At 36.3% G+C, this 15,086-nt stretch overlaps 2 protein-coding genes across 11 annotated transcripts in view; both read left to right on the forward strand.

Moving 5' to 3' along the window:
- The window catches only part of LOC117179048, a 67,336-nt gene extending 64,224 nt beyond the window's left edge, over positions 1-3,112 (forward strand). For all 10 annotated transcript variants that reach the window (XM_033370678.1, XM_033370671.1, XM_033370676.1 and 7 more), the window contains one exon: positions 1,608-3,112. In XM_033370678.1, the coding sequence (XP_033226569.1) occupies positions 1,608-1,779 (172 nt within the window). In that variant the 3' untranslated portion in view covers positions 1,780-3,112. The remainder of the gene's footprint in view (positions 1-1,607) is intronic.
- Positions 3,113-9,199: 6,087 nt separating this feature from the next.
- On the forward strand, positions 9,200-10,132 carry LOC117178429. The gene is made up of 2 exons (XM_033369855.1): positions 9,200-9,519; positions 9,814-10,132. Exons 1-2 carry the CDS (start codon positions 9,200-9,202, stop codon positions 10,130-10,132), a joined length of 639 nt encoding a protein of 212 aa, XP_033225746.1.
- Positions 10,133-15,086: the final 4,954 nt, after the last annotated feature.

Here is a 15,086-nt window from a genome sequence, read left to right on the forward strand (position 1 = left end):
AATGGAAGGTGAAAGAGGGTTGTTTCTTCTTTTTAACTTCTCAGAATTTTTTCAGTAGTGTGTAAATTATTATCTTCTTGATTCAGAATACATAACGAGTATTTGCAAAGAAATAATGCGGACTTCTTTGGAAAAATTCGAAAATTTATTACGAACAGTTAAAGGAAAATATATGATCTTAATTATAATTTTTGCAGCGAAGTATTGCGACATATCACAGAAAAGTGAAAGTCAATCTTTAATGCTAATGTTTGGAACGTTTATCTCACCTATAATCTGCCCAATATTGGTTTCTTTCTTATGTACTGTGAAAATTCTGTCAAATATATATTTTTATTATTAAACTTCTATTTTTAATTTAATTTTTTCAAGAAAAATCAGAAATATTTTCTTGAACAAAAAACTTTAGGCCTTTCGAATAAAAAAAACCCTTCTGTCCAAAAAATATGTTCAGACAAGTAATTCGATAGAAACAAGTAATATTTTTCTATTATTTCACTATTTTTTCTAATATTTCTAAATATTCTGATTTTTTGGAAAAAAGTTTCAGACAAAAGTTATTCCTTTCAATAAAATGAAACTTTTTTGTAGAACAAAAATTTTTTTTTTGTGTGTAATTTTTGATGAAAATACATTTACGTACATATTTTGACTTTGATTTTTACGAAATGCACATGATTTTTGAGGCACATAATTGCATATAATGGCCTTAAATTGCATATAATTTTTTCGCGCACTGCGATATTAACTTTATCCGTGGTAAAATTCTTCGCCACAACATACTGCTTAATTTCTGTGAGCATAGAAAAGTGTGCTTCAAGTATTCTTAGAGTAAAGTAGGATGATGGAGTGGACATTTTTTTGCCAAACTCAAAATTTTCGAAATTTGAATGTGTGCTACTTTGATAATTTTAAAAGCACGTCTTTTTCCTTTATTGGCGTCTACTGACCACCAAAATCTAACAAAAAATCGGAACATTTTTGACTTGGGTAGTTGCGCGCACTTTCCACAAATAGAGACCTCGGAGCGGTCATTTAAATTGTAAAAGCGGTGACACGACTTTGAGATTTTCTTGCTGAGTGTTAAATCGAAGCACATTGTTAAATCCATGAAATTTCAGTATCCTATCCTCCACTGAATTAGCTTGATTTTTCTTAGAATTTTCAAACATTGCGCGGAAAAGCTATGATCATGTAAAGCATTCAATTTGCAGCTGGTGACAAATATTACACAGGTATATTTTTGGGATTTTATCCATTTATTATGTGTTATATCTTTTTATAAGAGTTTCTTTAATTACTGTAAGCTCTTGTACCTATTTCAGGGAGTCTGCCTGTTCATTTTTGTGCGATATAACTTTTATTTTAAGTGTAGGATTGCCTATAATATCACAGTGACAGAAAAATGACACCTTCCGTGGAAACGCCCATATATGAAAAAACTGTCTGTTTCGCAAAGAGAGTGCATTTTTTTCTAAACCGTGAGAAATCACGAATATTTACCGAGAGAACAGGCAGACGAAAATTTGAAAAATAGTGGCCACCCTGAATTAGAATTGTATTAGAATCTGATGTTCTAAAAAGACTTTTTTTAAAAATCATTTCAGACTGGTTCGAACCCTAACTCACAGATACTCATCAGATGACGGACACCTTGCTTTCAGCGAAGGCGAGAAGCTAAGAGTAATATTGGAAGTAGACAACAAATGGCTCTTGTGTGCAAGAGGAGAACGAAAAGGTTTGGTTCCCAGGACGTGTGTTCACGCCCTGCAAACATAACCCACGGCCTCCCATCGTCTTTCGACGATCAGTTTCCCCAAATTTAACTAAAGAGAGAGAGAGAGAGAGAGAAAGTGAACAGGCTCACTAAAATCGAAAATTAAATCTAAGATCGAAACTCAGTAGAGTCTCGTTTGTCGCGACGGCTCTCTTGAGTTTGGAGTCGCAATACCGGATACCGGACAAAGAAAAGTACATGTATAGTGTATAATGAAAGAGAATAATCGCGTAGGATCGTTTCCGTATAACGACGCAGTCATCTTAGTTACCCTCTAATTTATAAAATTATTTTAAAAAAACAACCATTCGACGCTTCATTTATATATTGAAAACTGCAGTAGTATTATGATTAATGTCGCAAGTGAATGAATAGAGGTACTGCTAGTCATAGGCTCTCGAACCAGAATGTATTTAATAAGTTGAACATACACTATTTATAATCCCAGAGATGTACATAATTATATACAGTAACTGTAGTGACGCTGGTTATTCTGATGAGAATGAGAATGATAATGCTAATATGAGGAGGTCGAATAATTTACTTATGTATATCATAACACTATAAATGTAACTGTGATCATAGCAAATAGGCTCGTAAGTTTATTAAGATTATTGAGGATGTGCGAGACGAACTTTTTTGTTACAAAACCTTATACCTTTTTTAAAAAAGTTTTATTGTTTCTCGCTTAGCGAGATCGTGCGCACAGGTTTCCTAAATATTTTATGTTGTACCTATTCTTATTACATTTTATGTATGATTATATTTGCTGGAATTCTTAGGTTTTCTCGAAAATTCGAAAGAAGTATTCCGATCGGAAGAAATACTTCAATTTAAGAGAATAATTTATTTGAGGAAAGTCTTTTAGACGCTATTTCGGATAATTTGTTTATCTTAGTATAATTCATGTTCGTCCCCGAATTGATAAGAAGTATTAAAAGTACATTTTATTGTAAGTATTATCGCTTTTGTGGCTACTTTCTGATGCAAACTGATGACTCTGAGAAGCAATTTCCTTGGCTATGCTTCCTTTAATTATTATATAAAGCTTTTTAAAGATTATATTATATGTCAAAGAATTTTTATACGTTTCGAGAAGAGATTTTGAAAGAGATGAATAAGGACGAGCCTTGTGGAAAAACAATGGTCACTACGAAATTGGTGTTTTGTTTACAAATTCCTGAACATGTTGATCAGAGAATATCGGGGAAAGATATCACTCAAGAAAAAATATCGCTGGAAACACATCTGCCTTGGATGACATTTATTAATGCGTAAATAATGAATAATATGATGTATATGTTTACACAAATAAAACGTCAATATATTAAAATGTATAGTTTTGTTTTTTACCATTCGCCATTTATTTCCCGATTTACACTCTTAATTTAATTCCAGAGCTGCCAGATCAAGTCTAAAATTTACCCCCACAATACCTACCGTTTGGGAGCCGCACAGCAGAAGGTACATGATTATCACTGTAAGTTCCTTCGGTTTTCTCAAGTTTTCTGCTGCTGCACGATGATTGCCGATCTGAAAACTTCGAATAACCCAGTGGGCACAAAATTTGGCGACATCTTTACGACATCCTATGTCTATGTCGTTTCGGTGTTTTGTGATATCGTAAAGACGTCGTCAGATCTACGATTTATTTACGATATCGTAAAGACACCTTAACGACATGGACATATGATGTCGTAAAGATGTCGTAAAGACGTCGCTAAATTTTGTGCCCACTGGGAACTTCGGTAGTCTTATCTATCTCGATTTTGATGTTTCGCGTGATTCTTAACCCATTAACGACCAAAGCTATCAATTTTATAACATGAGTTTGACCGCAAAATTTATGGGTATAACAAAACAGTAAATAGATCAAAATTACTGCTCCGTATGTTTTTCGGTGAGATAAATTCGAGTCCGTGGTCAAAATTCGAATATTTTGACTTCAAAATTAAATATGGCGGTTTTTGCATACAAAAATAGTGAAAAATGTTTGATTTTTTATTTTTATAATTTTTTTCAGTCATAAAACGCTTTATTATCTTAAAATTTCTTCTATTTTTGGAAGCAAAAACCGCCATATTTAATTTTGAAGTAAAAATATTCGATTTTTGACCACGGATTCGAATTTAGCTCACCCAAAAACATAAGGAACAGTACTTTTAATCTATTTATTGTTTTGTTATACACATAAAATTTGCGGTCAAACCCATGTTATAAAATTGATAGCTGTGGTCGTTAATGAGTAATTTAATGCATGAGTCGATTTTAGCGTTATGTTTTTCAGTTGTATATAATATGGATATTATTACTATTATATATATTATTGATGTTAATATTATAATTATAAAATATTATACTAATACTAATGACTTGCTGACTGTCTTTTAATAGAAATAGTGATTCAACTTTCAACTAAAACAATTAGTTTTCTGCAAAAAAAAAAAATATTTGGAATAAAATACATAAATTTAACAAATTTGTTAAAATTGTTTTTAACAAAACAATGTAAATTTTTAAACAAAACTGTAAATTTTCATCCAAAAAGCTGAAATGTATACTAAAAAAATCTACCCGCCACTCGGGCACATTTTCATCGGGCGCTGCGCGCGCGGCTCGCAATTTTGAGCGCGACTGTTGATTCTCGCGCTTCACGCTATATGGTGTATTTATCTCGCGCTACGCGCTCGGTCTTTATATTTTCGCACATTCTTGCACAGACCTTTTGAAATCAAAGGCCAAAGGACCAACAACTGTAATTTTTGTGATTGTGAACTCTCTTTTGTTAAAGCTCTTTCGGCCTAAGCGAACACATTCTCATCACGTATGGAGCACCACCAGATGGAGCCACCAGTCAGTTTCCAGCAGTCAGCAAAGTAGATTCATGCCACTTTTTTACCATCTATGTAGTTCGAGTTGGATCCGGCAGATAGCGCCACTGGTATACCATGTATGCAGTTGGAGCCGGCAGATCCCTGCCCCTGTTTTCTCATCTATATAGTTTAAGCTGTAACCGGCAGATGGCGCTTTTGGGGGCAGCCTTGCAACAAGTGGCTAGGGGAGGGGTTGGTAGGGTTTCTAGAGGCTTCCAGAAAGATCTCGAAGCTTCTAGAAAGATCAACCTGATATAATAGAGAGATAAAATTCTTATTTATCTAGTGTTAATGGAAAACCAGATTGCGCGCGAAATTTGAAAATACATCCCAACGATTTGTCTCCAGCGCTGATATTTGATTGCAACCCAACGATGCTTGAATAAAGTCCAAGGTTAAAAATGCAGCCCATCGATGACGTCTGTGAGTTTTCAATGTTGAGACTAAGCCATATATGAATTTAGAATTCAACCCAACGATGTTTGTAATATTTAACGTCGGAAATAAGTAATATATCAAATAACATTAAACTAATTCTTAAATAAAAGAGTAGATGTTTTCAAAATAAATCTTCAGTCGATTTCAAATTAAATTTTTTTGTTTTATTAAAGAAAAGGACTTAGCCTAATTTTACAAGAGTAAATCTTAACCTATATATAATGTGATAAAAGTAACTATAGTTAAAACATAAATTCACAATGATTACAAAAGTCTTTTAGCGTTATGTAACTCAATGAAGTATGTCTTATCAGTTGTGTCATCTTCAAGGGCTTCGCTATCAGAGTAATGTCTGTCAGTTGGCTGATCATGAGGATACAAGAACCAGGTCTTGAGAGCTAGAGCATTTCGAACTGCACAATTTACATTCCAGCATGGCAGGTGGTGATTGCATCTTATTGAAACTGTGCTGTACTGTTTTTTCAGTGAGGGACAGCCAAGATCCTCCAGATTATTTACATTTTGTAGATACTGATCAAACCATTTTTTCTTTTGCAATCCTTTAACGTAGACTGCATGAGCAAAACCTAGTGTATCTCGGATTATAAGCCTCATTTCTTCATAGGGTATGTCACCAGAGGTCCATTCAAGACCATGGTAATTGCGCGTCAACCATACATTTTCACTCTTGTATTTGGCAGACAGCAAGTCCCAAGCGTAGGGTTCTTCAAAGAGGTAGACGATAGGTTGCGCGTCTTCTTGAAGAGGAATGATGGCCAGCTCCTTGAAAATGAACTGGTTGATTGGTTTTTTTGAAGCCTTGTACGTCCACAATAAACTCCATATTGATGAAAACTATATGCAGTTGTCCACATAAAAATTTCAAACGCAAATGTCCACATTCAACACTGGCATAGTCTTGATACATGTAATAATTGTACTTTATCACGCTACCAATACCTAGATAATCTAATAGATCCGATGGTGGTCGAAGATTGCCGAAGCTGTCAAAGTATAGAACACTATCACCAACCTTTCTATAGGTTACCCAGTGAGCACCAGGGCCGTGACTATCATCAAGGTTGACAATAGCTGACTCAACTTGGCGGGGTCCCTTTACAGGTAGTTGATTGCGCATAAACACTCCACGAAAATGTGGAATCTTTAGAGCTTTAGCATACTTGAATATATCGGCATCAGTGAGTGGACGGTAAGGTAGCTTCACTACAAGTTTTTCGGCACAGGTCTCAGATGAAGTCCTTGTCCTTTCCGATGAGGTTTCATATGAAGGCCTATCCTTTTCTATAGGGTTTAAGGTGTGAACCTTATCCTAGAGCAATAGCCTCCATTGCACTGTTATGACGTTGAGCTTCTGCCAGTTGTTGTTTGGCAGCGCTAGCATCGTTGACCGCCTTAGCTACACCTCCTGCTCCACCAGTAATAGCACCAAGTGCATTGAGTCCAGCAAAAATGGGAATCAGTGGTAAAACACCTCCAACTTTTGAAGGTGTTGGCAAGACACGTGGTTTTTGCACATGATGTTTATCATCTACCCTTTTGACAGCTTTCTGTGCACCTCTGATTGCAGACTTGATGGTCACTTTAGCATCATTACTTCGTTGCATTGCCTTCTTGACTGCAGGCACAACCTTTCTACATGCAATTAGTTTATTATTGAGAACTTGTTTCTTCTTCAAACTTAATTTTCTCTTCTTTAAAATAGACTTCTTCTTCTTCTGCAACCCCATACCGAGTTTTGCTTTGGCATTCATCACGTTAGTTATGGCGAGTGCTGCAGCTTTCTCGTTGATCCCAGCGTCTTTAGCAAAAACACGCTGCCAGGCTTTACTAGCAAGTACACGATCTGCAGAGTTTCTCACGTCAATGTTTTCACGATTTTGCAAGTATACAATGTCGTGTTCTTTGCACGCTGCGTCTAAAGGATTAATACCAGGATCACCTCTGGCAAGTCGTTTAGCCAACTTAGTACCTGGACCAAACATTGGTAGCCAGGCAAGTGCAACTCAAACGGCAAATTATTTATGACTTTGTTGATTAATCATTTACCTCGATGGCTGTGTGACAATTTATTCACTTTACGATGCACAATCATTCCTCACTGAACGGAGGTTAAAACGTAACTGATGCAAAAGCTATATAAGGGCTGTATTTATATCTATCACAACAGTTGAGATCAAGATGCGGTTCAAGGCACAACCCGTTAAACTTCCGGTTGACAAATTTGACACCGCAGTCCAATCAGAGAAGAGGGTGAAACATCATGCCAGTCTTCTGCCAGACAGTATTCGCACAGTGTACACCCAGATGGATTGAAGTTTGATAATGTCTACGTCTACTCGAAATCCCTCAAACAACCAAAGTACAAATTCTTAGAACGTATATTGAATAATGTGAAAGGTGTTGAATATTTTCCCTACAGTGAGCATGAAGAAGTAATAGAACCAAGTGATGCTCAACCAAATTCTATAATTGTATTTGATGATGTGGCTTGTGAGAAACAGGATAACATTAGAGCCTTTTTTTGTATGGGTGGACACGCCCACGTTGACAGTTTTTACGTATGTCAAACATACGCTAGAATTCCCAAACATCTAATGCGAGATAATGTAAATCTTTTCATACTTTTCAAACAAGATGAAAGTAACTTGAGACATGTATATGATGATCACGTCAACACTGACATGAATTATTCTCAATTTCGAGACTTGTGTTCAACATGTTGTAATACGAACAAGTATGGATTTGTTGTCATTGACAAGGACAGTGATCTCAACAGAGGAAGATACAGAAAAGGGTTTGACTGTTTTGCCTCTTTGTAAATACAAGTTATGTGATAGAAATCACGTCATTACATATTGAGACATCAATACTTTAACATGTCAAAGTATCACAAGGAGAAGGATGTGCTCCGTCAATTTGTTAAAGTTAGTGAGGCAATTCGACGTAAGCATCAAATGTTGAAAATGGATAAAGAAGTCACTGAAAAGCTGATGAGTGAAACCTTAAAGCCAATAGTGATGCCACTGCAGAACCTGCTTGACATATCTAATCCTTTAACCAAGAAAGAAGATAAGCAAAAAGAGCCCGTAATGGAAAAACATAAAGAGGAGGAGGATGATGATGATGATGATGATGGTAGCGCTTCCTTCATGACGGCTGATGCTGAAGAGGATCAAGATACAACTATGCTTGAAGATGCTGCAACCGAGTCGGTCAATAATTATGACCATTTGATAGACAAGTTTCCCAGAATGTTACAACAAAATAGAAAGCAGTATCTAAATATGGTTTATGGTGTGCATAAGCTCAGTGATGGCAAGCCTTATGATTGGTGATAAACCTATTAGTTTTGAGGGACAATATATCAATGTTGGTGGAAACATTATCTGAAAACTGTTGGTCTGCTTGAACTGTTGTTTAGAAAATCTCCCGAAAAGCCATCTATAAGCACTGATGATCTGAACAATTACAAGGAAATATTGATTGCTACAAATGCACACAAGAAGTGATATAGCCCAACTGAAGCTATTCGCACCAGCCGAAGTATCAAGTACAAGAACTTTATTGCAAAAATGTTTAACGTATCTCGCAGACGATCGTCAACTAGTGGAGGTTAGCTACCACAGTATATGCCAGCAAGAAAAAATGTAAAGACTGACTACGTCTGCTGGGAGGATCCTAACGAACTAGTTGATCGTCTTCGTCTACTCCTAGCTTCTCAGGCAGCAAGCAACACGAGTCACAACAATGAAATCATATCAATCATTGAGGAACTGCGTGAAGCTGAAATCATATATTAGGAGCATACGCATAACTCCATCGCCAGTCTTACGATGAGTATCGACGTGTTTGGACGTTACATAGATTGACAATAATAATTTGATGATACGTATACTCGAAGAATCAATTAATGAGAAACTGAAAACCCTGCAGATTGACACTCAGCAAGATCTGTCAGTCCGTAACGCTGAACTCATTGCTCAGTTGGACGCTCGATTGAACGCACTCGAGAATGGAAAACGAAAAATTGTCGCCAGTAACAGAACTACATAGACCCACTAGAAAGAATTATCCACGTCGTCGTGTGCAAATGCGTGCTATTGACGAGACGTGGCAGGCAGATTTGGTGGAAATGCTACCCTATGCCCGTGAGAATAATGGCTACAAGTACGTACTTACCGTCATAGATATTTTCTCCAAGTATGCCTGGGCGGTTCCTGTTAAAAGTAAGAGTGGACCTGATGTCACTTCAGCAATGCAATCTATACTTGTGCAGGGTCGTGTACCAACAAACTTACACACTGACAAACGCAAAGAATTTTATAATTCACATTTTAAAGAACTTCTGCAACGATGTGGCATCAATCACTACTCAACACATAGTAATCTGAAGGCGTCAATCTGTGAAAGGTTTAATCGCACGCTCAAGAATAAAATGTGGGCACAATTTAACTTGAGAGGCCATTAAATAATTATTTTATAAAATAATAATAAATAAATTATAAATTATTATAATATAAAATATTATAAATAAAATAATAAATTATTCATTTAACAAATGAATAAATATTTTACCTACACTAATCTCCAAGTACAACAATACCAAACATCGATCCATCGGTATAAAGCCAAAAGATGTCACTGCAGAGGATAAAGAGCAGCTGATGCAACGCCTGAAAAACTACGATATATATCGAGGACAAGGCCAAAGTTTAAAGTTGGTGACAGAGTTCGAGTCAGCAAGCACAAACACGTCTTCGAGAAAGGATATACACCAAATTGGACGACTGAGGTGTTCACTGTTGATCGGACTATGTTGACAAGCCCCGTGACATACAAGCTCAAGGACTATCAAGATCAACCAATCGCTGGCGGATTATATGAACAAGAACTTCTCAAAGTTAAACATCCAGACATTTATCTTGTAGAGAAAGTAATCAAGAAACTTGACAGCAAAATATTTGCAAAGTGGCTGGGCTTTGACAGTTCACACAACAGCTGGATAGATCAATCCGATATGTAATCAACTTTGTGCAATGTTGAATCAACACTTTGCAATGTTCAAGCAACTCTGTGAAATGTTGAATCAACTCTACACAATGTTGAATCAACTCTGTGCAATGTTGAATCAACTTTGTTCAATGTTGACTCAACTCTGTGCAATGTTGAATGAACTCTGTGTAATGTTGAATCAACTCTGTGCAATGTTAAATCAACTTTAAGCAATGTTAAACTAACATTAAATTAACGTTAAACTAATGTAAAGTTAATGTTAAGTTCATGTTAAACTAATGTTAAACTAATGTTATGTTGAACTAAAGATAAAGTAGAGCTGAAATATTAAGTGTTAGCTTATACTACTTGCATGTAAGGTTTTAATAAATAAAAGAGAGAAATTCATATATACGTTGTTTTTTATTCGGTCAAATCATCAAACTATCATTTAAAACTGTTTACAACGGGAAAAAATAAACCTACTCTTTACAAAAACCAGTATTTACAATGGGAAAAATAAACTAAATCTACTGTTTACAAAATTCAGTTATTTACAATTAGAAAAATAAACTAAACTTACTATTTACAATAACAAAAAATCAATTATTTAATTGAAGGTCCAGCAGTTCATTATCACTTTCGGTTAAATTGTTTTCATCATTATCGGTTGTATTAATTTTGTAGTGGCCCCACGCTAGAGTATCTGTTTTGTCTTTGAGTAAAAATCTCTTGTCATATGGACTCAATGCAATTTTGTTCTGCTTGACTGTCTCTAGGTTGTGAAGCCTTGATCGAATTGTATACTGAGTTCTTGTTTGGATATCAGAATTTTGAAGACATTCTAGATAATCGTCAAAACAGATACTCTTTTGTACAACGCTTGCTTTGATGCCTTTAGCTTTTTTCACAAAGTCTTCACCATTCACTACATTTTTTTGCATTGACGTACATTTTGCTCCACAAGCCAAAAAATTCGGTTATAATTTGACCTGAACATTCATCTTTCATAAGGCCGAGATTTTTTTGTTGGCTTGCGGCAAGCAATGCATAGATTGCTTTATTGAACAACACTAATACTTTTCTCAACTCTATTGCTACAAGATTTTCCGAAACAATTGCACAACTATGGAAATTTGTTTTAGCTATGAGGACTTCTACTCCATACCTACCCTCCCACTTTGTCACAAGTTTAACATTAACATGCTTTCGTACGTTCTCCATCGTTTTTCCATACACTGCATTATTCATCAATTTAAATAGATTCTTCTCAAACTGATTGTTTGCATTTGTTCGCAATGTTGTATTTAAACCAATGTAACTTTTGAGCCATGTTCCCTGATTAAATTTAAGAACTCTATGAATTTTGAAAAATACCAATCCGTGAGCCAAAGCATGTTTGAGAGCGCGGTAATGGAGAACGTACTTTTGCTTCAGTAGGAGGGTAGTTATAAGCTTCTCCTGGTTTGATCCCGGTGGTTTCGCGTGTTCTGGGCAGAACGGTTAATCATTGTGTTGATCACGAAGCTCAGGGGGATACTACAAGTCTACTTCTAATATATAACTAATCGGTGAATTATCAGGAACATTGAAATCAAAATTTTGAAGATTGGTCACCCACTCGAAACTGCATATGCATAATCTTCATCGGAAATTGTTAAGCAATTCAAAGTACTGTAAAAATTTTCTTTGGATGGAAGCTGGCGTTCTTTTAACTTCTCCCACAAATCCAGGTTTTTATAGGGAAGAACACCTTTCCTCGTGAGGAGTTGAACTTTTGCAGGCTCAACATCAGAAAATACTAAATTGACAATTTTATATTCGTTAAGGTACAATGCTTATTTTTCCAATGAAGACGCCATGAATCGAAATGAATCTATGAACTTGAATTTTATCTTAGTTCCCTGAACATATTTTGTAAATGAAATATACTTTTCTTTATTCAATGCCAAAACCTTTACTTTTCCCTCAAACTGAGTTGCGATATCGCGAGTGATTAAATGAGCATCGTACCCACTCAAGTTGTGAAACACAACAGCTATGGTCTTTGCATCCTGGTAAACAAGGTTGCAGAATTCATGCGCGGGGCCACAGTATACGCCAGTGAGGTGACAATGGTCTCGAACCTTTTTCATCGGTGAATGTAGTGGTTTGCTACAGACATGACACACTGTCGCTTCTACAAAGTCTTCCTTTTCTTCGAGTGTCAGTGGTTTCATGGGAACTGGCGCGTTAAGTACATTATCGTAATTATTGGCAATCATCAAAAATTCGAGTGAAAACCACTTTGCCGGTTCCACATTCTCCGGACAGCATTTGTAGAAGGGCAGTGCATCGTTATAGCTACACTTAAAGTAAAAGCTGATATCACAAACCTCATGTTTCTTGTAAACTTCTGTATTTGATCGTTGAATTTGAGTGTCCTCAGCCGGCTTGAGAAGAGATTCACAGTCTGCGTGAATGATGAACGGTACTCTTTCCTTATATTTGAAGTTTTTGAATTCAATGATGTTTTGACCCGGTTTCGGTAGAATCACTTTTCAGTCATTCATTTTCTTACAGTTCTTACTTCTTCTTCTTCTTTTTCATCACTGCTGTCCTCGTTGATGTAATTTTCTTCTTCTTCGACGCGGAGAAGGTTTACATGTTGTTCTTTTTTGAGTGAAATTAGGTGGAGAGGAAAGACAGAGAATTTTTGCTTCTTCTTGATTAGCTCATATACAACTACTGAAATATTATTTTGATTTTCAAATTTAGTCACATCTTTTAGCGCCACAGGAAACGATATGCCGGAAAAATTTAGTTGTTCTGTATAGTGTTGATAGCTGGATACTCGACTACATTTATACTGTTTATCATTAACTGGATCAATCGCTGACAAGATGGCCCATGTGAAACATTCATTGTCGTATTCATTTTCGACGTCGATACAGGCTTCTTTACGAGCAATTTCCTTTGGTAGTTTAATATATGAACTACCTTTCATAGGGTTTAATTTATTAACGTTTACTTACAGTTTCACGGCAGAGAGTAATGTCCATCCGAAATCTTTCTCTTAAAACTCCTCCACTTCCGTCAAAATCGGGTGTATAACATAATCGGTGAACCATGATTTTAAATCTGTGGTGACGTAAATTTCATCGGTTCGGGATTTAAAATTTTTCTCGTCCGGTTTCTGCTTAACAATCTTGAGGTAATAGGCGATGAGTTGTGTATTAATCTTAAAAGCCTTGTGCTCAAGCTGAGCCTTGCAAACCACTGCTTTAAATAAAACTGAAGCATCATTGAGGAAGGCAAGAATATCCTTATGCACAAGATTGGCTATGATACAATCCATTTAACTCTTTCACTTATATCATTAACTTTCTGTCTTTTTCTTGATACTCCAACTCCTCCTTCTTTGATGAGCAAGTCGAAACGTGTTTTACACTATTCTAGATGTTCTTCAGATTTCTCAAGTAGCTGCATGGTTATGTCCTATCAACCAGAAATCACTATTGTAGTTTTACACTACTTACTGTTTTCACTGTTCACACTACTCACTGTTTTTCACTGTTTACTATTCACTTGACAGCTTTGCTCAATAGGTTACAGGAGAAAAAATTACATATATCACAGAATATTCGATGCACGTTTCCAGAACTGTCATGTGAAATTTATTTTCATACAAATTTCTCAAAATATTGAATGAAAAGCTATTCTTTATAATACGGAATTATATTAATAATAACTTTTTAAATATTTAACGATACTGAAAAGAGGTCGAACTTTCTAGAAACTTCGAGAATCACCTAGATCTTTCTAGAAATTTCGACAACTCTGGAGAATCTTAGATCCAAGTAAAAGAAAAAAGTTAATCTAAGATCGAATTTTCTAGAAGCTTCGAGACCTTTCTAGAGGCTTCGAGATCTTTCTACAAACCTCGAGATCTTTCCAGAAGGTTCGAGATCTTTCCAGAAGCCTCAAGATCTTTCTAGAGACTTCCAGATCTTTCTAGAAGTTTCGAGATCTTTCCAGAAGCATCGGGATACTTCCTCCCATAGCCTCTTGTTGTAAGGTTGCCCCCACGAGCATCATCTGTCGGCTCCAGCTTAAACTACATACATGGTAAAACAGGGGTAGGGATCTGCCAGCTCCAGCTACATATATGGTAAAATGGTGGCGCCATCTGCCAGCTCCAACTTGAAATACATACATGGTATACCAGTGGTGTCATCTACCGGCTCCAGCTTGAACTACATACGTGGTATACCAGTAGCGCCATCTGCCGGTTACAGCTTAAACTATATAGATGGTAAAACAGGAGTAGGGATCTGCCGGCTCCAACTACATACATGGTATACCAGTGGCGCCATCTGCGGGCTGCAACTCGAACTACATACCAGTGGCGCCATCTGTCAGAGCCAACGCGATCCACATAGATGGTAAAACACTGGCAGGAATATACCTTACCGACTGTGCAGTTACCGATTGTTGGGCACTGACTGGTGGCGCCATCTAGCGGTGGCAGTTGGACAGTTGGTCCCGCGACAAACATGGCAGCGCCCATATGTTTATATTTTCATGTACAGTTTGTCGGCAAAAATGCTCGTGCGCATAATAAAAATGGCACATCGTAAAATGGCGGCTCTCCCCACTCATGGAATTCTCCCCCCTCCCGTGGATCCAACCCCGCTCGCCCAAATTAGGATGGCAAGCTTTCGGCCAAAAATATTGTGTAGTTTGGAAGCAACGCACAGTGGGGTGAAATCGGAAAACGAGGTTCAAAATGACATTTAGAACGCAATTATGCACCGATTTTAGAATTTTTTTTTTTGAAAAATTCAGAACTAAATTTTTCAGAAAATGGTGAGAGTAGATTTTTTATGCTTTTGTTTATTTAGTTTTTATTTTAATGCAAACATCGAAAAAAATGTCGATTTTTCTAATTTCATTTTTTATCTTCTAGAAAAAATTTTTCTTATACTTCTCGTCCCTTGAATTTA

This window comes from Belonocnema kinseyi, chromosome 8, assembly GCF_010883055.1.
Source record: "Belonocnema kinseyi isolate 2016_QV_RU_SX_M_011 chromosome 8, B_treatae_v1, whole genome shotgun sequence".
Taxonomy (NCBI): Eukaryota; Metazoa; Arthropoda; class Insecta; order Hymenoptera; family Cynipidae; genus Belonocnema; species Belonocnema kinseyi.